The sequence below is a fragment of the Chlorocebus sabaeus genome, chromosome 12 (assembly GCF_047675955.1).
Source record: "Chlorocebus sabaeus isolate Y175 chromosome 12, mChlSab1.0.hap1, whole genome shotgun sequence".
In the NCBI taxonomy this organism is placed as follows: domain Eukaryota; kingdom Metazoa; phylum Chordata; class Mammalia; order Primates; family Cercopithecidae; genus Chlorocebus; species Chlorocebus sabaeus.
Window position 1 is genome coordinate 92,479,607 of NC_132915.1, and position 24,147 is coordinate 92,503,753.

The following is a 24,147-nucleotide window of genomic DNA, read 5'->3' on the forward strand; positions in this document are numbered from 1 at the left end:
TTAAGCCAAATTTGTAGATGAGAATACTGAGGGCTAGAAAAGATAAGTACCTTGTCCAAAGTGACACGGCCAGTAAGCTGTGGAGTCTAGTTTTGAACTAGGCTCTCTTGGACTGGAGCCCGATCTCTTCATTTCTGGCAGAGGCCTGTGGCTTTAGGGGGCCGAGACCAACCCATGGGGGAAGTAAGTCCTTCCTGTTAGATCTGTCTAAGGAGTAGTGAGTTTTTCATGTAGGAAACCACATGCAGGCCAGGCTGGACTGCCCCATTTCTAGCCCCCTTTCTTCTCTGCGGACTGCCCCGTTTCTAGGCCCTTTTCTTCTCTACCCTTTTCTGTAGAGTGCGTTAGACCCATTTTACAGAAGGGGACTCTGAGACCCTTTCTTCTCTGCGGGGCAGGGTGCGTGGTTCAGACGAGCCTCTTCCATCCTCAGTTCTGTCACTAAGCCCTGAGTGACCTCAGCATTGAGTATCGTCTCTGAGCCTCAGTTTCCTGTCTATATCTAGTGCCACCAGGCATTAGAAACTAAGTGCTTCAAGGATCTCGGGTGAAAAGCCGCCTTAGCGGCGATCATACACTAATTAATAAAATGCCTTGGTCGGGGCTGGGCAGAGGAAGTAAGCGGGCGGCTGAGGTGACAGCTGGAGGGAGGGGCGGGGTGGAGCCGGGAGAAGGGTGGAGAGGGGAGGGGCCGGAGCTCCGGGCAGTGTGCGAGGCGCACGCACAGGAGCCTGCACTCTGCGTCCCGCACCCCAGCAGCCGCGCCATGAGCCGTGAGTGCGACCCCGGTGCCCTGCGCGGCCGGGAATTTTCTTGGCCTCCTGGCGGAGCCTTGAATGCCAGGCTCAGCCCCTCGTCTCTCTCCTCTGCAGGAAGTCTCTTGCTCCAGTTCTTGCTGCTCCTGCTTCTGCTGCCGCAGCTCCCGGTCCTGCTCGCGGACCCAGGGGCGCCCACGCCAGGTAGGCGGCCTATCCCTCCCCACGGGAACCCCCGGTCTTGCGCCCCTGGTCTGGTTTCAACCCCCTCCCTTCCCCTCCAGCGGGCTCAGCTTTCCCTTTCTGCTCGCGGTACTGAGAAAGGGGACTGAGGCTGAGTCTTTTGGTGGGATGGGGGCTCTCTGAAGCCCCCCGGAGTGTGGCCTTGGCTAATGGGCCTTTCAGGGGAAACAGCAGAGTGGGATCTGGTGCCGACTTGGGGAGAAGGGACACTCCCTATCCACCCCCCTCACCTGTTCTGGGCCCGAGATGTCTAAGCAGCCTCTGCACCCAACAACCCCACTGTTTCCTATAGGGGCCTCTTTGGGAGGAAGCCGCAGGCACCAAGGGAAATGAGTTCCCTTTCTCCAGCCACTAACCGTCCGGGAACCCATCCTGATTCCCATTGCCAGTGGAGAAGGTCTCCCCTGGTGAAGACTTTGAGAGAACACGGGAGATGGAAATACATTTAGGAGCCGCGATGTTTCCTCTGGGGTTTAAGAGATCCCCATTGAGCAGATGAGGAAACTAAGGCTCAGTAGGTGCCATGATCCCCCAAGCTCACACAACACATGGTGGGCCCAGGATCTGAACTCAGGTCTGTCTGCCTCCACACACTTCACAAGGTCTTTCTACAGAAAGCTGCTTCTACCCACAATGGACCCTGAGCCACTCTGGGTTTCATGGGGGAGGTTGATGGGGAAATTCCGCCCCTCCCTCCCCCATGCATGTGCCAGGTTCCAGGTGAAGGAATTCAGCTCCTCCCTCAGCCAACCTTCCTCCCCCAGCTTACTGTTTCTGTGTGTGTGTGTGTGTGTGTGTGAGCGTGTGTCCCAGCCGGACATCGTTTCCTCCACCACCTAGCTGTGTAAAATCTCTAAAATGAGACCCAGAGAGGGCAGGAGGGGGCAGAAGGGGTCTGCACTTTCTGCTATGATGCTCTGAGGATCTGGTGCTTAGGGGAGAGAGGAAAGATATGTACGTGGACTTTGGATCCGACCAAGTTTCCTGAAACAGAGGCTTTGGGTGGATGGCATTTAGGGAACCCAAAGAGAGGATGGAGGGTGCTCTAGGAAAGGGTTTGGGTTGAATGTAAGTCTGGTTTATGGAAAGAAGAGGAGGAAGACTCATGTGGCCAGCCCTTTAAAGTTTACAAAGGTTGGTTGTGGACATCCACTTCTTTGGTGCTCTCAACAGCCCTGCCAGAGACTTGCGTTAGACCCAGTCTACAGAAGGAGACTCTGAGGCCCAGAGGGAGTGAGGCCACTTGCCTGAGTCCTCACAGTGAGCTGGTGGTGGGGAGTAGAAGGGGCTCATCAGGCTGCCTCGCTGAACCATCTTGTCAGTCCCTGGATCAGCCCAGCACTTCCTCTGAGCCCCCAGCTGGCTCCATCCAGGCACTCTTGGTATCCAGGGCCACTCGCCTGTGTTCTTTTTCAGTCCATTCACTAATGCACAATGAGCCACGGTCTATGCTATTTTGTTCTTTGCCTTTTCTGTTTCCTTTTATATAATAAATGTTTACATGGAGTTTTTTTTTTTTTTTTCATTCCCAAGGGCTTATTTATACCAGTCTTTGGCTGGGGCCTGGAGACACAGAGCTGGGAGGAGCTCACAGGCTGATGGTGGAGCCAGAAATGCCAACAGACTGTCATCCAAGGGGACTAGGGCTGTGCGGAGCTCATGGGAGGAAGCAGGGGTGTGCGGAGCCCAGGGGAGGGAGCAGGGGTGTGGGGAGCCCAGGGGAGGGAGCAGGGGTGTGGGGAGCCCACGGGAGGGAGCAGGGGTGTGGAGAGCTCAAGGGAGGGAGCAGGGGTGTGAGGAGCCCAGGGGAGGGAGCAGGGATGTGCAGAACTCAGGGGAGGGAGCAGCTGCCTCTCAGTGCGAAGAATTGTGGGAGGCTTCTTGGATCTGATGACATTTGGACTGGACCTTGAAGGAGGTGGAGGGTGGGGGAAAGAGTAAGAGACTCGACCATGAAACACCATGAGGGTAATTGGGAGCAGGAGGCTGAGAATGGATGCATAATGTGGGGATGAGACTGGAGGCCGGAAAACCGGTACCGAGGACCCTGCAAGGATTTAGGAAAGAACGAATGACAGGTGGAGTGCAGAGGCAGAAGGTCTGGGTTGCCCTCGTATTTCCAAGTCTGCAAGTAAACTGAGGGTCAAGCTACTTGGGCATCTGCCCCAGGAAGCCAAAGCCTGTGTTTTGCCTCTAGAGGCAAAGGAGATGAAGAGATGAGGGCTGCACTCACCTGAGAGGGCAGGCGGAGGGAGAGAATGCTGCTTTCCCTCTCTGTTAGGGGAGGAGATGGAGGCCAGCCTGGAGGCAAGGCTGTACCGGTGAACCCTGAATCCTCAAGTACTTCCCCTCTAGTCTCTGGACCTGACTCAGTGCCCATCTTCTAGATGGGGATAGGACACGACCTGGCAACCAGAGCTGCATGCCAGGCAGAGGAGCCCCAGGCCTACTGACCCGGGCACATGGGGCAAGATCCCAGCCGTGCCAAGGCTGCCCAGGTGCCTGCACCTGCTCTGCCAGCACCAGCTGGGTCTGTGGACCAGGAGGGGACTTCCTCTCCAGCAGGCTTTTCCAGCTGCTGGGCCCAGTTGTCTATGTCTGGTGCGGTGGTGCTTAGGTATGGGAACTGGGACCCAGGCCAGACCAGTCAGGGTCCTTCACCCTTTTCTTTCTCTCTGGCTGCCAGGTCCCCAGAGCCTCTCTAAATATTATTCTTTAGGGGATTTGGGTCCTGCCTCTTCACTGGGCAGTCTTGCAGCCTGACGCCTCCGCATCCTGGAGGACCTGGTGTTCCCTGGCTGTGCCTGTCCCCTAGTCACGCTCAGTCCTGGACCTGGAGCCCTGACTTTTAGGCTGGGGGATGTTTCCTTGCCCAAACCGTTGGAAAGGTTCGGGAACCAGGCAGTCCTGGACAGTCCTCATCTGTGGGGGTGGGGACTAGCAGCTTGGCCTTTCGGCCGCGTGTGTCTGGCATGCAGTGTGGTGTGCTGGTCACGTCTGCCTCCATGTGTCTTGGGGACTCAGTGAGAGCAAATGGGATGGTTCTCTGCTGATGGGACAGTTGTGGGAAGGTTGTACTGATACAAATAATGGAGAGGGACAGATTGGTTCTACCCGGAGTAGAAGGCCTGGATGTCGAATGGAAGGCCTCCTTTAGCCTGCCTGCTGCACCCCCTTCATGAGATATACAGAAAAATGAGGCTCCAGAGGTGGGAGGGACTTGTGCAAGAATGCACAGCCAGTAAGAGCATCCGCTCTCTAATACAGCTCTCCTGAGCAACTACTTGGTGCCTGGCCCTGTGCTGAGTGTGGGGGACTCAAACTGAATTAGACTCGGTGCCTGCATCTCCCTGGTTCTCTTTCTTGATGAACAGGGATATCCTCCACTGAGCGCAGAACTGAGTTGGCATGAAAATATGCAGGATTGAAGTTAGACCGAAGGAAGGCCTTCCTGTATGAATACTTCCTAAAGGTCTGGTTGTGGCAGGAGATGGTGATCCCCCTGGGTCCTGGTTTCATTCGTTCTGGATTTTCAAGGTTCACTTTGAAGGAATGTGACAAATCCACCTCACCTGGGTCATCCCCAGTCTGTGCATCAAAGCGACTCTCCCTTTCCATCCCTTTCCCAAATCCAGTCCTGGGCACCTCCAGGAGTAGGAGGAGGAGGAAGTTTAAGTCTTGACTCTGCAACTTCAAAGCAGAGGGATCTGGGCAAGCCTCCTGCTTTCTCTGGGCCTCACATTCCTCACTGTGCAATGGGGAGTCTCACCTACCTCTCCTAGGGAGTGCTGGGGAGATAAATGAGTGTTGGTGTGGAAGGTTGTGGACTTGGTCAGCTAGAGCCCTGGCTTTCTGGCTGGACTGTAATGGTCCGGCTGTAGTCTAGTGGCACCCAGTCTCCTCTCTGCCCAACCTGGTGCCCTGGGGCACCAGCAGCAGACCCACTGTTGTCCTTCCTGGGAGAACTTTTCCTGTCCCGGAGCAGCTGGTGTTTATGGAAAGAACGTGGGGAGCGCGGGGGAGGAGGGGGGATGCTGGACAGGCCAGCCTGGGAGGGAGGAGCCTCAGCTCTACACAGCTTCTCTTGGCGGGGAGGGTGTGGGCAGCCATTCCAGCTTCAGCGTCTGGAGCTTGTGGCTTTTCTGCCTGCCGAGGCAGAGCTCTAGGGCCACGGCAGGAGACCTTTTGGCTCCACCTCAGACAGCTGTTGAGGGTCTGGAAGATGAGGGACTCCCTTTAGTCAGGGTGGAGGTGGCCAGTCTCCTCACTTCATTTTATTTATTCCATGAACATTTGTTAAGCTCTGGCTACCACATCTGGATCCCAGACCTGGGTTAAGCCCCAGTTGTGTGCATAGCCTGTACTGGGGGAAGAGAAAGCCGGGGAAGGGAAGGGGTGGGAGTCCCTTCTCCTGGAAGCTTATGGTGGAGAAGAGCAGGTTGAATTGGAACCCGGAGCCAGGACAAGGGAGAGTGGGAGGAGGGAGTGTGGACATTCGGGGAAGCCTTCTTGGGGAGGCAAGGCATGGGCTCAGCTGATTTGGAGGAAATGTATTAAGGAGGCTAACAGCCTGGATAAAGGATGGAGATGCTGAGGGTTTGGGGCTAAGGGAGGGGCTAGCGCAGAGTGTTTGAACTGCGGGGACCTCTGGAGTTCATTTTGAGATCCCTGCTGTGGCAGGGATGGGGAAATTGAGCCTAGGGGAGGCCTAACCCCTGTGCCCTTAGAGTGGTAGAACTGGACCCTGAGTCCTAGAGGGCCTTGTGTGCCAGGGTTGGGAGCTGGGCAGTGGGTGCTACAGGGGCTCCTGGGCAGCTGAGAGAGGCCAGCAGGAGGGGCAAGAAGGAGAGTTCCAGCAAGAGTGACAAGTCCTTTCTCAGGGGGAGCAGACCTCTGAGCCAGCATGGGGGCTGATCCAGAGGACTCTTGGCCTTTCTGGGCCTGTGGCTGGGGGAGGCGGGGCTGGGGTACTGCCAGGCCCTTTCCCTGGATCCTGCCTGCCAGGTTCGCCTGTGGCTGCCTGATAAAGCCTTTTTGTCCAGCCTTCTTCCCCCGACCCCTCCCTCCTACACCCCTGCTGGGGCCATTGTGGGGCTGTAGGGAGTTGCCAGGGCTTAAGCAAAACTATTTGCATGATTCTTGTGGTCCTTGCTTGTGTGTGTGTATGTGTGTGTGTGTGTGTGTGGTGGTGGTTCTGTCTTCGACGTGGGGACTAAGAGGACTCTGCTGCCCAGGTCAAGCCCTGTGCTGTGAAGTGAGGAGACTGAGACCAGGGCAGGGGATGGGGACAGGTCTTGCCCAGGGTCATGCTCTCTGATCCTAGCACCCCGAGATGACAGTATTTCATCCTCAGCTGCTCCCGCCTTTCACTACCCTTTTGACCTGCAATAACCAGTTGCACAAAGAATACATGTTCCCTATAACTTTGGCTCTGAGCCCAGATAAGGAAGTATGTTTGTAGAAAGGAGCCCGGCGTTTTCTGGGTAAGGTCAGAGATGGAGCCTCCTGCCAGGAGCTAGGAGTTTTTGGTCTACCCAGCTCTGTTCTGTTTCCTTGGCCAAGTTGTCACCTCTCCCTGAACCTCAGCTTCCTTCACTGAGCAGTGGTGGTAGTGGGGGTGTTAGTGGATCCTACTGAACCTGAGGAGTCTGTAACTTTGCTGCTAAAGAATCATGGAGGCAGATTTAGCAAGGGTGTGGTGGTCTGAGGGATCTGGGTTAGATGCTGAGAGAGACTTCCTCATAGAGTTTCTCCAGGAGGCAGCAGGGTGGACGCCAGAGCTCCACGCACCCTCCCAGGAGATCTTTCCAGTCTTATCTCTCTTATTCCCTTGGTCTGTGACCTTCCTCTGGATCCTAGAGCCCAGACCCCACCCTGATACGGGCCAAGTCTGATTCCATCAGGAATGGGGGCTGAGGCAGCTGAGGCCTTGGAGTCCCTCTCCTTCTGCACACCCATCCTCTGTCCCCAGGGTTCTGGAAAACTTCTTTCCTTAGACTTGGCTGCTGAGGCTGTGGGGGTGGAGTGGAAGTGAAGGGATGGGCATTTGGTCTGGTGAGACTTGTGGGACGATAGGTCTGGCTCTCCCTTTTTCTGGCTTCAATTTCCCCATCTGCAATGTGGGCATAATGATACCTGCTCTTCTCTACCTTCTGCAGAAATGGAGGGGTGGTGAGGGATCTCGTTTTCCTAGTGTTCAGGTGCTCAGAGCCTGGGGTCGTGGTCTGGGAGAAGTCCCCCTCCTCATCCTTGTCCCTTTTCTGACCACCCCCCCGCCCCGGCCTGCCCTTGCTGCTAGACTCTGACTAGGCAGGAAGTGAACACTCTAGAAGCTCGTGGCTGTGGAGTTTTATCAGCTCTTTCTTAACCTTCAGTGTCACAGCCGGGGCTCTGGACTCTTCTCCTGCTGCCATTTGGTGGCAATAGGGAGGGAGGGGGCACTTCCCCTGGGGGCCTGATGTGGGCTAGGCTGGAGTTCCAGAGCAGGGCATGGAAATGTCAGGATTGGGGCTTTATGTTCACAGAGGTAGGAACGGTGGGGGGCTCTTGGGGGAACCCTGGAGCTCTGGTACCCCGTGATTCAGGACGGAGCTGCAACTTAAGTCCACACCTCTGGCCCCTCATTCCTCCATCAGGGGCTAGATGGGGGTTAGGAGGCCTCCCTAGCATGGTCTCTGACCTCCATTTCTCACCCACAGTGAATCCCTGTTGTTACTATCCATGCCAGCACCAGGGCATCTGTGTCCGCTTCGGCCTTGACCGCTACCAGTGTGACTGCACCCGCACGGGCTATTCCGGCCCCAACTGCACCATCCGTGAGCTGGGCCTTCAGCCCTCACTCCTTCCCTCTTGCACCCTCCTGCTCCCTGGGCCCCTTCTCCTGGACCCTAGCTTCCTACCCTCCTCTCTGGCCATGGCCCTGTTCTCCTTCCTTGCCTGGCTCTGCCCCTCTCCCTGACCTGGCTTCAGCATGAGCTCTCACGCTTGGTCCACCCTTACTCCCTGCGTCTGGGTTCCATGGTGAGTCTTCACCACATGCCCTGGCCCCTGTCCTCACGCCTGATTCTGGCTCTGTCATGTGTCATTGCTCCCAAGGTTCCATCCTTACCCACTTCCCCATAGGTGCTACTCTGTTCCATCCCGGCCCTTGTCCTCAGTGCCTCATCTTCCACCCTGGCTACTTCTGGTCCTGCTAGGAGGGACGAACTGAGTGACTCCCATTGCTCCTGCAGCTGGCCTGTGGACCTGGCTCCGTAATTCATTGCGGCCCAGCCCCTCTTTCACCCACTTCCTGCTCACACACGGGCGCTGGTTCTGGGAGTTTGTCAATGCCACCTTCATCCGAGAGCTGCTCATGCGCCTGGTACTCACAGGTGGGTGTGGGGCAGGGCCCCCTGACCTGGGGGAGCAAGCAATCCTGCCAGTCCTTTCGAATTCTTGACATCTGATAAGGGTAGTGGGTGGGGAGAGTCTATGATGCCAGATAAAATAAGCCCCAATCCAGGAGGAGGCAGGAACTGGGGTGGAGCTGGGGGTGGAAACACCCTTGTCACCATTATTTTTGCTCTTTGCAGTGCGCTCCAACCTTATCCCCAGTCCCCCCACCTACAACTCAGCACATGACTACATCAGCTGGGAGTCTTTCTCCAACGTGAGCTATTACACTCGTATTCTGCCCTCTGTGCCTAAAGACTGCCCCACGCCCATGGGAACCAAAGGTAAAATGGGGTGAGGAGCTGGACCTGGGGATCACAGGAGGTGCTCAGTTCTCCTCTTTGGAAAAAATCAGGCAGAAGAACAATTATTGACCCAATTCTGCAGATGGCTAGACCAAAGCAAGACATATGACATGTCCAGAGCCTGGGCTGAGAACAGGAAAGGGCAGCAGAGGGTCTTGCCTGAGGTTACCTAGAGTCAGACCGATGTTTCCATAGTTCCAGGGTGCCTCTTTGCTTGATCTTTTTCTAATGATGAGTTAGGTCCCGCTGAGGTGGATGTGACTTGGAAGTTATGATGTAGGAAAGAATGAATAGTGAGCTATTTATTGGGTGCTGTCTCTGTGTTTGGTTCTTTACAAATGTAAATAGTTTTACTTGCTTCACCAGTGTAAGGTACAAATAAGGCACATTTTTTTCTTTCATTGCTCAAGACTTCACTTAGCCACACTGGCAGGGTTCTTCCTTGTAAGACCTTCCCATGCCACTTGCAATTATCCAAAAACCTGGGATATTATTCATTTCAGACCCATCTGTTCATTGTCAAGTACAGAGAGGACAAGAGAGGCTCATTAGTCCACTGCTGCTATACTTCAGTTCCTGCCACATGGTGGCACTGTTGAATGCCAGTCCTGTGCAGCCTCATGGTTGTGTCCTTTTTTGGGTTCAAAACCTCGCACCCTGTCCCTGCTTGGGGCACTACTCTGATGATTTTCAATCACATGGTTAGCTGCTATTCCCAAAGCATGACCGTTCTACCAGGATAGCTAGGTCTTGCCAACTTTGCTGAAATCAATGCTTGCCCAGTGTCAGTGAGTGATGATTCCAAATTACGGTTGATGGATCACTCCCTCTAACTTCCCTTTTGGTGGATTTTCTTTAGGGGTACTTGATATTTTTTGCTGCCAGAGGAACCCAGTCAGTCATCTTAATCCAAATAATTTCCATTGATCTTGAACCTTCAACATCAGGGCTCACATCTTGATGCATTGTGAAGAGGTGCTTTTACCAGAACTCAAAAAATTCTGTTCCTTTCTGTGAGGGCATTGGGTGACAACTCATTTAACACTGACATAATTAAGGAAGGCCTCTCAATACTTATTCTAAGGATGACTTATCTTTATGCCAGACATAGAAAGATTGGCATCATTTAAAATAGGTTGACAGGGCCAGGTGTGGTGACAAATGCCTGTAATCCCAGCACTTTGGGAGGCTGAGGTGGGTGGATTGCTTGAGCTCAGAAGTTCGAGACCAACCTGGATGACATGGTGAGACACCTTCTCTACAAAAGAATACAAAAGTTAGCTGGGTGTAATTGTGTGTGCTTGTAGTCCCAGCTACTCAGGAGGCTGAGGTGGGTGGATCAATCGAGCCCAGGAGTTCAAGGCTGCAGTGAGCCAGAGTGCAGAGTGGCACTGCACTCTGGCCTATGCAATAGAGTGAGACCCTGTCTCAAAAATAAATAAATAAATAAATAAATAAATAAATAAATAAATAAATAAAATAGATTGGCAAACTACAGCCTGCAGGCCAAATTCAGGCCACCTCCCCATTTTTGTAAGTAGTTTTATTGGAACACAGCCACATGCATTTGTTTATGTGTCATCTGTGACTGCTTTCCTGCTACAATAGCAAAAACTGAATAGATGTGACATGTCCGTATGGTCTACAAAGCCTAAAATGTTTACTATCTGGCTTTCTCCAGAAAAAGCTTTCTGACCTTTGATTTAAAAAAATTATACCCACTGGTTCTCTGCCATGCTTACATTATCTCTTGCAATCCTCAGATTCACTGTATCAAATGGGCATCATTTGCCCCTTTTTAAAGATGGAAAAATTGACACTCAGAGAGATGAGATGATTTATCTGTGTTCACACAGCTAGCAAATGGCATAGTCAGTTGCAGACACAGGCAACCTTGACTCAGGGGAAGAGAGTGCATGTTTGTTTTTTTGTTTCTTTATTTCTTTTTGGTGAAACGTTTCATTATGGAGAAATTGCAAAGATGCACAAAAGTGGAGAGAAAAGCAGAATGAACTATGTACCCATCTTTCAGTTTCAACATGTACCCACAATGTCTTCATCTTAATTTCATTTCTCCCTTTTCATACTTTTGTAAAGTATTTTAAATCAAATTCTAAAAATCATGCCACTTAAAATTCTAGGAATCATGCCACTTCACCCATAAATACTTTGAGAGTCTTTTGGTAGAGTGAGTTACTTGGTGGTGGTGGGGAGGTGGTCCTGAGGAGGCCACTCTGGGCTTCCTGCTTGGGCCAGTTTGTCTGGTGAGCCCAGATGGCCCTAGGGCAGCAAGATCCAGATAGGAGAAGGTACTGCTGTTTCCTATCCCCCAACCAGGGAAGAAGCAGTTGCCAGATGCCCAGCTCCTGGCCCGCCGCTTCCTGCTCAGGAGGAAGTTCATACCTGACCCCCAAGGCACGAACCTCATGTTTGCCTTCTTTGCACAACACTTCACCCACCAGTTCTTCAAAACTTCTGGCAAGATGGGTCCTGGCTTCACCAAGGCCTTGGGCCATGGGGTGAGTACCTAGGAAGGGCTCAGAACTGCTCTGGACCTAATTTGGCACACACATGTCATCGACAGTGGGCCAGAACCCTGGTGACCTGAGGGAACCCCTTTCTATCCACAGGTAGACCTCGGTCACATTTATGGAGACAATCTGGAGCGTCAGTATCAACTGCGGCTCTTTAAGGATGGGAAACTCAAGTACCAGGTAGTGCTGGGCCAGGGGGTAGGGCAGAGGGAAGGGTCTCCCATGGTCTTCCCTGGCAAAGACTGCTTGGGTCGGGGGAGGGCTCTGGGTCATGTCCTGAGAGGGCCAACCACGGGAGTGGGAGGCGTGTGCCAGGAGTGACAGTATACCCTGGGAGGAGGCAGCAGGTGTGAGAAGGCAGTGAGGAGCAGACGTGGCCTCCCATGTCAGCCAGGGAGGTGGATTTTGGAGCTCAATAGGAGATGAACATTTGTAGTCTGCATGTATTTATTTAATTATTCCACAATATTAATTGGACACGAGAGTATACCTGGCACAGGTGATTGAGTAGTGACCATTATAGTTATGAGCCCTGCCCTCAAAAAACCACAGACAAACTCTAGGATGCTCATTCTACAAGGGCTTTTGTCTAAATCAGACCTGTCCAACAGAAATATAATGTGAACCACATACATAGTTAAAATTTTCTAATGTCCATATTAAGAGGGAAAAAGAAACAGATGAAATGGATTTTAATAATACATTTTACTTAATGCAATATGTCCAGGTGATTAGCATTTTAACATGTAATCAATACATTGTTAATAAAATATGTCACATTCTTTTGTCATGCTGAAGCTTCAAAATCTGGTATATATTTCACACTCACAGGACTTCTCAATTTGGATGCTCAGTTTTCACTGGAGTGATCTAATCTGTATTAAGATTTCATAAAATGTACAGCTGAATAAGTAGAGTGATATGTCCAACTTGTGACACGTCCGACTTGTTCCATGCATCCTTAAAGATGTTCCAACAGCTGAAGTATCAGTTTTAAAATTCAAATAGAAATTAAGAAAAACCTAAATAAAATAAATTAAACTAAGTAACATTCAGTTCTCCATTCACACTAGCCAAGTTTCTAGTGCTCAGTAGCCACACATGGCTAGTGGCTACCATATTGGATCATGTAAATCTTAGGCAAGCACCAAAGCAAAGTTCGATGCTGAATCTTTAGGACTAAGAACAGGACTTGGCATGTAGTAGTCTCTTGGCATGTATTTACTGAATGAATGGAGAAGTTGCCAAATAATTAGGTACACTTGTAGCTGCCACCAAGGAGAAGCTGTGAGTGCCACTAGCGTGTTTGGATGGTGGGTAAAACTTCCCTAGGAAGTTACAAATAAACCCAGAGTTGCATGAAGGATAAGGAGTATTTAGGGATGCTAAGAATGGGAGAGGACTTTCCAGGTAGAGGGTTTAACAAGTACAAAGGCTTAGAGGTGGAGAGCAGCTTGGCGACTTGGAGGGAGTATAAAAATGGGAGCATTTGTTGAGCCTAGCAATCGAGGGTAACAATGACTTTACGGGAAGGTGGAGATGTCCGTGTTAAGGAATTCTACTTTCTGCCAAGAGCAGAGAGAGTATTTGGAAAGGTTTTAAGTCAGCTCATGATGCAATATATATTTTTTTTAATGGTTTTTTCTTTTCTCTCTTTTTTTCTTTTTTGCTTGGGTGCAGTGTAGAGACTGGCCTGTCTGGGGATAGGAGTGGACATAGGGAACCCGCTTAGGGAAAGGAGTCAGAGTGGAAGATGAGGGTGGGTTGCTTGAGGTAGTGGTGGTAGAGATAGAGAGCAGGGGACTGATTTTAAGAGACATTTTGGAGGTGGAATCAACAGCCTTGGCTGAGGGGAACTGGCAGCTCCAGCAGGAGTGGGAGGGAGTTGGTTGTGGGCAGCTGGGGGTGACCCCCAACCTTAGGTTGCCAGGTGGCCCCATCCCACAGGTGCTGGACGGAGAAGTGTACCCCCCCTCGGTAGAAGAGGCGCCTGTGTTGATGCACTACCCCCGAGGCATCCCGCCCCAGAGCCAGATGGCCGTGGGCCAGGAGGTGTTTGGGCTGCTTCCCGGGCTCATGCTGTATGCCACGCTCTGGCTACGTGAGCACAATCGTGTGTGTGACCTGCTGAAGGCTGAGCACCCCACCTGGGGTGATGAGCAGCTTTTCCAGACGACCCGCCTCATCCTTATAGGTGAGGACTCCAGACCTGCCCTGCCCTGCCCTGGAAGGTCATGCCCTCCATCCTGAGAAGCGGGGGGCTGGGGGGTATTTAGAGGTGGAGGCTGGGATTAGAATCCTTGCTTTTCTGCTTAGTGGCCAGAAGACCTTGAGCAGGCCCCTCAACCTCTGTAAACCTCGGTCTCCAAATCTGTACATTGGGGTGAATGATGATTGTAAGGATTTATTGAGATCATGGATGGGAAGGCACCTAGCACATAGCAGGCCTTCAGAAAAATGGATGACTGTGATGGTTGATTATTAGCTGGGTGACTCAGCACATTTGATTAGCCACCCTGAGTCTCAGTTCCCCCATGTGCTGCACCCAGATGCACACTTGTGGTCCCCAGCATGTGCAGGGTCAAACTCCAGCTTGCCTTGCCTTCAGGAATCTTCATGTTCCCTTCCCTGCATGTATCTACCTTCCTGCAGTTTGGTAGCTTCTAGATGACTCAGGGACAGGATATTTTTGTGTTCCCTATGGGGGCGAGTCTGCAACCTAAAATGTCAGATGGTTTCCTGCCTGGGAGCTTGGCCCCTGACATCCCTGTCCAGACCATGTTCACTCTGAGTCACCAGTAACTCCCTTCCCCCACCTCTGGGCACCACTGGGCCTGGCTGGTCCCAATTATAGAGCCTAATTCACTGGAGCCACAAAGAGCCAAGCACTGGGAATAGGAACAGTCACTAGAGGGAAGAGGGGCTGGTTCTAAAGTTTCAGCATCGCAGAGACCTTGACTAGAGAAAACTGGAGGCTGCCCAGCACACTGGCTGGAGATGAAGCTGTGACCAAAGGCAGGATCCTAGGGCACCACACATCCAGTGCTTCATTTAACTCCCCTACAGCCTCATGAGCCGGGTATGATTACCCTATGAAAATCAAGATTCAGGGAGGTTAAGTGAATTCTCCAGGGACACTCAGCAGATGGAGACTTGAGGTCTGGTTGCCACCAAAATTTATGCTACTTCCACTCCATCACGAAGGGGGATCTTCTTGAATGGGAAGGGGTTGCAAGCCTCAGTCTGATCTTCTGTGACATGCGAATATTGGAAAGGGATTCCCCCTCACGTCTACACTTAGTATTCCTACTTTTGGCCGACATATATGGACACCCCCTTTTATGCCAGGTGCTGTGTCAGCAATTTCGCTGTATTCATTATCTACTTTTCTCAACAACCGTAATATTGTATTGCACTGATGTTGTTGTTGTTATTATTATTATTATTATTATTATTATTATTTTTATTTTTGAGACGGAGTCTTGCTCTGTCGCCCAGGGTGGAGTGCAGTGGCTGGATCTCAGCTCACTGCAAGCTCCGCCTCCCAGGTTTACGCCATTCTCCTGCCTCAGCCTCCTGAGTAGCTGGGACTACAGGCGCCCGCCACTACGCCCGGCTAGTTTTTTGTATTTTTAATAGAGATGGGGTTTCACCGTGTTAGCCAGGATGGTCTCGATCTCCTGACCTCGTGATCTGCCAGTCTCGGCCTCCCAAAGTGCTGGGATTACAGGCTTGAGCCACCGCGCCCAGCCTATTATTATTATTTTTGAGATGGAGTCTTGTTCTGTTGCCCAGACAGTAGTGCAGTGGTGTCATCTTGGCTCACTGCAACCTCTGCCTCCCAGGTCAAGTCATTCTCCTGTCTCAGCCTCCCGAGTAGCTGGGATTACAGGTGCCCACCACCACGCCTGGCTAATTTTTGTACTTTTAGTAGAGACAGGGTTTTGCCATGTTGGCCAGGCTGATCTTGAACTCCTGACCTCAGGTGATCTACCGCCTCGGCATCCCAAAGTTCTGGGTTTATAGGCATAAGCCACAGCACCTGGCCACACTGATATTATTATAACACACATTTGACAGTTAAGGAAAGTGAGGTTTTGAGAGATTAAGTAACTCAGCCCAAGCTCAGGTGGCTCGAAGTGATAAAGCCAAGATTTGAATCCAGGTCTACTGATCCCACAGTCTGTAGCTCCAGATCAACTTCCAAAAGCCAATTTGTCTAATGGCTAATTGGCCTAAATGTCAGTTTCTTTCAATATCTAGTTGCCCAGTTTTAATTTTGTTACAGAATATTCAATTTGCATCTTCTCTGGCTTTTTGCTTTCTAGCTGGTTATAGCTACAAAGGGGGCAGAGTAAAAATTTATTTATAAGAATCCTGTTATGTAAGAACATATAGGAAATACGTTTTTTGAAATATATTTAGGGCTGGGCTCCCCTTCTGTCCTCAGTATTCCCTTTTGCCACTGCAGCAGCTCTGAGTGATCTCCTTGAAGTCCCCCTCTATCACCAAGGGTATCAGCATGATGACAGCTGTCACCAGTAAATCCTCCACTTTTCCATCTTTTGTAGTCTCTCCACCTTCTTTTAATGGGCTTCAGGAGGGAGGTCATGAGACCAATTCTTGGACACCTCCTTTGCATGTCCTGCTTAGCTGGGCCTAGAACCTCCGTCTGAAATGTGGGAGTAGCTGGTGCTCTTGTCTTGAGACCTCAGTCAAAATAGACCAAAAGTTCTATTTTCACATCCTGTTACAAAGAGACAAAATGGAAGAGGCCAAACAAAATTAAACATCAAGAGCAAGGCCAGGTATGATGGCTCACACTTGTAAGTCCAGGGCTTTTGAGAGGCTGAGGTGAGAGGAGGGCTTGAGGCCTGCAGTTCAAGACCAGCCTGGATAACACAGCGAGACCCCATCTCTTAAAAAAAAAAAAAAAAAAAAGCTGAGTGTGGTGGTGCACGCCTGTGGTCCCAGCTACTTGGGAGTCTGAGGTGGGAGGATTGCTTGAGCCCGGGAGGTCCAGGCTGGAGTGAGCTGTAATTATACCATTGTGCTCCAGCTTGGGTGATAGACCAACACCTTGTCTCTAAAAATAAAAATAAACATCAACAACAACAATAAACAGACCAAAAGCAAGCACCTCTCATGAACTGGCCTGCTTTCCAAGCTGGGCATCTAAATCACTGTGCTTGGCTGACTTTATTTCCAATCCTTCCCTGCCCAGGGGAGACAATCAGGATTGTCATCGAGGAGTATGTGCAGCAGCTGAGTGGCTACTTCCTGCAGCTAAAGTTTGACCCAGAGCTGCTGTTTGGTGTCCAGTTCCAGTACCGCAACCGCATTGCCATGGAGTTCAACCATCTCTACCACTGGCACCCCCCTCATGCCTGACTCCTTCAAGGTGGGCTCCCAGGAGTACAGCTACGAGCAGTTCTTGTTCAACACCTCCATGTTGGTGGACTATGGGGTCGAGGCCCTGGTGGATGCCTTCTCTCGCCAGAGCGCTGGCCGGGTAAGCCCCAGAGGAGTGCTGGTGAGGGCAGGTGGGCTGAGGGATCCAGCAGACCTGGGTCCAAATTCCAGTTCCTCTTCTGTAAAATGGGGCTAATGTCACTTCTACAGGGCAGTTGTAAGCATTCCTTAATGAATTCTTTGGTTCATTTGTTCATTCCACAATACCAGACATTACGCCAGGTACTGGAGATGTAGTGGGAACAAGACCTATGTGGTTCTTGGCTCATCTTTTAGTGCTCACAGCCTAGAAAGTGATGGCAGTCATATGACAGCTAACAGCATTAGGGCCCTTACTGTGTGTCAGGCACTGTTCTAAGAGCTTCTCCTATGTTATCAGAATTCTAAGAGTGTGCTATAAACCACAGTACAAAAACCCACCATGCTCTGGGAGTCAGGGAGGGACATCTGACCCAGAGTTGTGGGTTATGGGAAAAGAAGTGATATCTGAGCAGAAATTGGAAGGAGGGATAGAGATTTCCCAGGGTAAGAGGTGGTGTTAGTGGCAGGGGATGGCTGTGTTCCAGATAGAGATGACAGCATGGGTGAAAGGCATGGAAGTCAGAGGACATGGCAATTTGAGGAACATAAGGACATTCAGGGTATGGTAATATATGTAATGGTGCCTGCCTACGGTGTTTATTAAATCATAAGCCTCCACTATGGGCTGAATTGAGGTTCCCCTAAAGTTCATATGTTGAAATCCTAACTGCCAGAACCTAGTATGTGACTGCATTTGGAGGCAAAGTCTTTAAAGAGGTAATTAAGTTTAATTGAGGTCATTAGGGTGGGCCCTAATCCAGTGTGACTGGGGTCCTTATAAGAAGAAGAGATTAGGTCACACACACAGAGGCCACATGAAGATGTAGGGAGAAGACAGCCATCTGTAAGCCAAAGAAAGAGGCCTCGGAAGATACCAAACCTGCCAACACCTTGATCTTCAACCTCCAGTCTCCAGACAGAGGAAATAATTTCTTTTTTTTTTTTTTTTTTTTTGAGACAGAGTCTCGCTCTGTCGCCCAGGCTGGAGTGCAGTGGCCGGATCTCGGCTCTCTGCAAGTTCCGCCTCCTGGGTTTACGCCATTCTCCTGCCTCAGCCTCCAGAGTAGCTGGGACTACAGGCACCACCACCTTGCCCGGCTAGTTTTTGTTTGTTTGTTTTTTTTTTTTTTTGTATTTTTTTAGTAGAGACGGGGTTTCACCATGTTAGCCAGGATGGTCTCGATCTCCTGACCTCATGATCCGCTCGTCTTGGCTTCCCAAAGTCCTGGGATTACAGGCTTGAGCTACCGCGCCCGGCCGGAGGAAATAATTTCTATTGTTTGAGCCACTCAGTCTGTGGTACATTGTCATGGCAGCCCTAGCAAACAAACGCATTCTCTTTCCCTGCAATTCCCAGCCAACTCCTTCCTCAATCTCCCCTTCTCCACATTTGGAAGCTCCCATCTGCTTCATCGCAGTCTCTGGTTCCCCTGTTGCCTCCCAGTCCTCTGCTTCTCTCTAATCCTTGTCCCTAAACCCTGTCATGAAGTTGTGGCATACATGGATTTCCATTTCCTTCTGATAATTTGACTGAAATTAGCTTTTGCTGCCACAGGTGGGCAGCTGCTGGCTGCTTTATGGCCTCTTTATGGGTTTCTTTATGGTTCTTTGTGGGGACACAAGACATGATCAGAGACAGTAACCTTTGTGTGAGGCTGGACAGTTTTCAAAGCATTTTCAAGGAATGACCATGATGATGTGTGTGAAGAGCCCTGGCATCGTACCTGGCACAAGGCAGAAAGACCACAGAGATGTATTGACTCTCAAGACTTTTTTTTTTTTTTTTTTTTTTTTTTAAGTAGAGATGGGGTTTTGCCATGTTGCCCAGACTGGTCTTGAACTCCTGGGCTCAAGTGATCTACCCACCTAGGCCTCTCAAAGTGCTGGGATTACAGGCGACTCTCAGGATATTAAGAAGAGTGAGTGATGTTAAGACAGGCTTTCCCTGATAACCATTGTGCATGGCTACCCTCTCAGGGGTTCCCATGTGACCAATACTGAGATAACAGCTTTGCATAGTTTATCCCATTTAAATAGACCACAGCCATATCAGGTAGATGCTTTTCCCTTCCCCATTTTTACATATGTGGGAACTCAAACTTAGCTCGAATAGCTGCCCAAGGTCCCTATATTAGTTTCCTTAGGCTGCTGCAACAAAGTACCACAAACTGGGAAGCTCAGAAGTCTGAATTCAAGGTGTCAGCAGTGCCATGCTCCCTCTCAAGGCTCTATGCCTCCTTGGCTTCTGATGGTGACCGACAGTCCCTGGCATTCCTCCGCTTGCAGAGGCATTGCTCCAGTCTCTGCCTCTATCATCCTGTGGTGCACTCCCTGAGCTTGTCTTTCCTCATTTTATAAAGACACCAGTTATTGGATTGGAGCCCACCATAATCCAGTAGGATCTCATCTTAAATTGATTCCTTTGCAAAGACTTCATTTCCAAATAAGGATGCATTCACAGATGCAGAGAGTTAGGATTTCAACAGATATTTAATATTTTGGGGAACACAGTTCAACCCTCAACAGCTCCACAGCTTGTGAAGCTGTAATTGGCACCATCCTCTGCTTGCTTTGCTCATATGATTTCATCCAACCATGCCTTTCTTTTTTGCCCAATTATAGTTGTTCTATTAAAATGACTATCTCTTAAGCATGAACATTATTGTTTCATCCTAAGCACCAGAGCCTTCTTTTCCCTTCCTTCCTTCCTTCCTTCCTTCCTTCCTTCCTTCCTTCCTTCCTTCCTTCCTTCCTTCCTTCCTTCCTTCCTTTCTTTCTTTCTTTCTTTCTTTCTTTCTTTCTTTCTTTCTTTCTTTCTTTCTTTCTTTCTTTCTCTCTCTCTCTCTCTCTCTCTCTCTCTCTCTCTCTCTCTCTCTCTCTTTCTTTCTTTCTTTCTGAGATGGAGTCTTGCTCTATTGCGTGGGCTGGAGTGCAGTGGTATGATTTCGGCTCACTGTAACCTCTGTCTCCTGGGTTCAAGCGATTCACCTGCCTCAGCCTCCCAAATAGCTGGGATTACAGGCACCTGCCACCATGCCCAGCTAATTTTTGTATTTTTAGTAGAGACGGGTCTTTGCTATGTTGGCCAGGCTGGTCTTGAACTCCTGGCCTCAAGTGATCCACCCGCCTTGGCCTCCTAAGGTGCTGGGATTACAGGTGTGAGCCACCGTGCCTGGCCAGCACCAGAGCTTTCTTTAGACTAATGCGCCTTAACTGTTAGTAATCAGAATCTTTTTCTGCAGCCTCTTTTATCTCACCAGGTTACCTGAGCTTTGAGTCCTATTTTCCCTCCCTTCACAGGGGGTTACACTACCTGTTGGTGTAATTCAACGGACTGGGGAGCAGTGTGAACCACAAGAGAGGTCCTCTTGGTCCATTCCACACTTCAAAGATGAGGAAGCTACCGGGTGTGATGGCTCATCCTGTAATCCTGGCAGTTTGGGAGGCCATGGTGGGAGGATCATTTGAGGCCAGGAGTTTGAGACCAGCCTGGGCAATATAGTGAGACCTCACCTCTACAAAAATAAAATAAAACAAAATTAGCCAGGCATGGTGGCACGTGCCTGTAGTCCTAGCTACTTGAGAAGCTGAGGTGGGAGGATTGCTTGAGCCTGAGGAAGTTGAGGCTACACTGAGTCAAGATCGTGCTATTGCACTTCAGCTAGGGCAATGGAGTGAGACACTGTCTAAAAAAAAAAAACTCACACAAAAAAATGAAGAAGCTGAGACTCAGAGGGGCTTCCTGAGACAGCATGACAGCAGCAGGCCCAGGGGCAGGTCTACAGCATCACAGCTGCTATGCTGTCCAGCACTCTCCATCCTAGCTCAGAAGGGACTCCCATTGGAAGCTGTTGTCCCAGGAACTTACCCAGGCTCCAGGACAGCCTGGCCTGGCTCCCAGACCACTGCTGTACTTCTCTCTCGGCAGATCGGTGGGGGCAGGAACATGGACCACCACGTCCTGCACGTGGCTGTGGATGTCATCACGGAGTCTCGGGAGATGCGGCTGCAACCCTTCAATGAGTACCGCAAGAGGTTTGGCATGAAGCCCTACACCTCCTTCCAGGAGCTCGTAGGTGAGCGGTTGTTTCCTGGATGCAGTCCCTGCCCTTGAGGGACTGGCAGCAAAGTCAGGGAGACATCAAGGAAATAGAACGGGACCATACATGTGGCAATGTGTAACAACCAGACTTATAATGGGCGTGGAAGTGCTGTGCCGGGGTGGTAAATAATCCTGCTTGGGGAGAGAAGGTGACTTTTCGGCTGGGTTTGGAGAACAAATGGCAGTTTCCAGTGGGAGAAGAGAGGGAGGAGCATTTTAGGCAGAGCCATAGAAAGTACAAAGGCATAGAGGTCAGACAGCAGGTATCTGGGGAAACAGTCGTAGATGTGGCTGGGGCAAGGGGCTTATGCTGTGAGGGTGATTAGTGATGGGAGGTTGGGGCCAAACCGTGTAGAATCTTTACTTTCATACTAAATATTTTGGGTTTTATTCTGTAGAGTGCTTTCTAAGTACCCACTTATGGGCCAGCTGCATAAAAATCACTTAGAAAGCTGATTAAAATACCAAATCTCAGATGCCTGTCCTACAGATTCTGATTCAACCATCCTGGGTGGTGCCCAAGAATCTGCATATTCATATGAATAGAGTATACATACATATATATGAATATCTATGAATAGAGCATACATACATATATATGAATATCTATGAATAGAGCATACATACATATATATGAATATATATGAATAGAGCATACATACATATATATGAATATATATGAATAGAGCATACATACATATATATGAATATATATGAATAGAGTATACATACATATATATGAATATATATGAAGAGTATATATACATATATGAATATATATGAAGAGTATATATACATATGTATACATATATACATATACACATGTATACATATATACATATGCACACATCTATATAAATATGTATGTATATATAAATATATATGTATATATATATAAATATATGTGAGTGTGTATATATATATCCCCCCCAAGATCCTCAGATATTGGGCAGCCAAGTTGCCAACCCTTGTCACATACAGTGGGGAGCCACTGAAGCAGGGTGTGACATGGCCCATGAGAGTTCCCAATGGAGGATGGATTTGAGGAACTGGGCAGGGAAGCAGGGAAGCTCCACATCTGTCTCCCGTTGGCCACTATCCGTGAACATGTGGGTATTGCAGAGTGGAGCAGATTCTGTACCTGAGTTCCCTGAGATCCTGAAACAGCAATCTTTGTTATTCTTTAGTCTCCCATGGCAAATGGTCCCCGGGGCAGAAGGAACACTGCCACTGAATTTCTGTGTGAGCTCGGACATGTTACATCTTTGAGCTCTAGTAATAAAAGGACTTGGCCCAGGCTAAGGTCTTGAAATCTGTCTGTGAAGGAAGCAAGATGGGGAGCATTCTCCTTTCTGTAATCATCAGGTAATTAGGGCCCAGAGTTGCTCAAGGTTACAGGCTGTTTGGGGGCAGATCTAGACCTCTGACTTTCTCTTTAGTAGCATTTTCCTTCCCTAGACCCAGACCCTGAGGAGGAGCAATTTGTGATTTTCTTCTTGACCCTTTTCCCCAGTGCCAACCAGGCCAAATTCTAGGGCACATGCTCAGTTGCTCAAGTTATTCTCCTGGAGTCCCTATTATCCCTAGAAAAAGGTGGACAGAGAAGGGTCACACCCCAGGTTGACCTTAATGGCATCATGGATCTGACGCTAGCGTTTCCCCTTATCTCCTTGTAGGAGAGAAGGAGATGGCAGCGGAGTTGGAGGAGCTGTATGGCGACATTGATGCGTTAGAGTTCTACCCTGGGCTGCTTCTTGAAAAGTGCCATCCAAACTCTATCTTTGGGGAGAGTATGATAGAGATTGGGGCTCCCTTTTCCCTCAAGGGTCTCCTAGGGAATCCCATCTGTTCTCCGGAGTACTGGAAGCCGAGCACATTTGGCGGCGAGATGGGCTTTAACATCGTCAAGACGGCCACACTGAAGAAGCTGGTCTGCCTCAACACCAAGACCTGTCCCTACGTTTCCTTCCGTGTGCCGGATGCCAGTCAGGATGATGGGCCTGCTGTGGAGCGACCATCCACAGAGCTCTGAGGGGCAGGAAAGCAGCATTCTGGAGGGGAGAGCTTTGTGCTTCTCATTCCAGAGTGCTGAGGCCAGGGCTGATGGTCTTAAATGCTCGTTTTCTGGTTTGGCATGGTGAGTGTTGGGGCTGACATTTAGAACTTCGAGTCTCACTCATTATCTGGAATATTGTGATTCTATTTGTTCTTCCAGAATGCTGAATTCCTTGTTAGCCCATCAGATTGTTAGGAGTAGTTCTCATTTGGTCTGCCAGAATACTGGGTTCTTAGTTGACAACCTAGAATGTCAGATTTCTGGTTGATTTGTAACACAGGCATTCTAGAATGTGGAGCTACTGATGAAATCTGCTAGAAAGTTAAGGGGTTCTTATTTTGCATTCCAGAATCTTGACTTTCTGATTGGTGATTCAAAGTGTTGTGTTCCTGGCTGACGATCCAGAACAGTGGCTCGTATCCCAAATCTGTCAGCATCTGAGTTTCTAGAATGTGGATTTGATTCATTTTCCTGTTCAGTGAGATATCATAGAGCGGGAGATCCTAAGGTCCAACAAGAATGCATTCCCTGAATCTGTGCCTGCACTGAGGGGGCAAGGAGGTGGGGTGTTCTTCTTGGGACCCCCACTAAGACCCTGGTCTGAGGATGTAGAGAGAACAGGTGGGCTTTATTCATGCCTTTGGTTGGAAGCTACCAGAGCTCTATCCCCATCCAGGTCTTGACTCATGGCAGCTGTTTCTCATGAAGCTAATAAAATTCGCTTTCTAAAGTTGCCTGTTATATATCTCTTTTGGTCCCATCCCCCAAAGCAGAGGCAACCGAATGTGGCTAGCCTTTCTCCTAGCCACAGCTGGGCGTGCTAGAGGTTGCAGCATGAGATTTTCTGCTGGGATCCTTGGGCCCATCACTGTGTAGACATGTTACCACTGGTGCTTTCTTTTTCCCTGCGGGCCAGGCACTGCCCTTTTCAGGATGCTCTCCTAAAATACCCATTGCCCCAGCCCCGGGAGATATAACTTTCAGTTCTCATCATCTGATTAAAACAACTTCCTCCCTTACAGAGCAAACAACAGAGGGGCACCCAGGGAGGAGAGCACATCCTGTGTGCCAATTTCACACTTTCAATTCTCATTTGTTCTCACACCAACAGTGTGAAGTGCGTGGTATAATCTGCATTTCAAAACCAAGGAAGCAGCCTCAGAGT

At 49.9% G+C, this 24,147-nt stretch overlaps 1 protein-coding gene across 1 annotated transcript; it reads left to right on the plus strand.

Annotated features, from left to right (window-relative positions):
- The first annotated feature begins 688 nt into the window (after nt 1–688).
- Nucleotides 689–23,712, plus strand: PTGS1 (prostaglandin-endoperoxide synthase 1). Its single transcript, XM_007968159.3, is given in 12 exon segments — nt 689–773; nt 873–959; nt 7,697–7,813; nt 8,231–8,371; nt 8,573–8,716; nt 11,075–11,256; nt 11,368–11,451; nt 13,219–13,465; nt 16,496–16,647; nt 16,649–16,783; nt 20,753–20,900; nt 22,603–23,712. Coding segments are annotated over 12 exon segments (1,800 nt in total). The 5' UTR covers nt 689–766; the 3' UTR covers nt 22,959–23,712.
- The last annotated feature ends 435 nt before the right edge of the window (nt 23,713–24,147 follow it).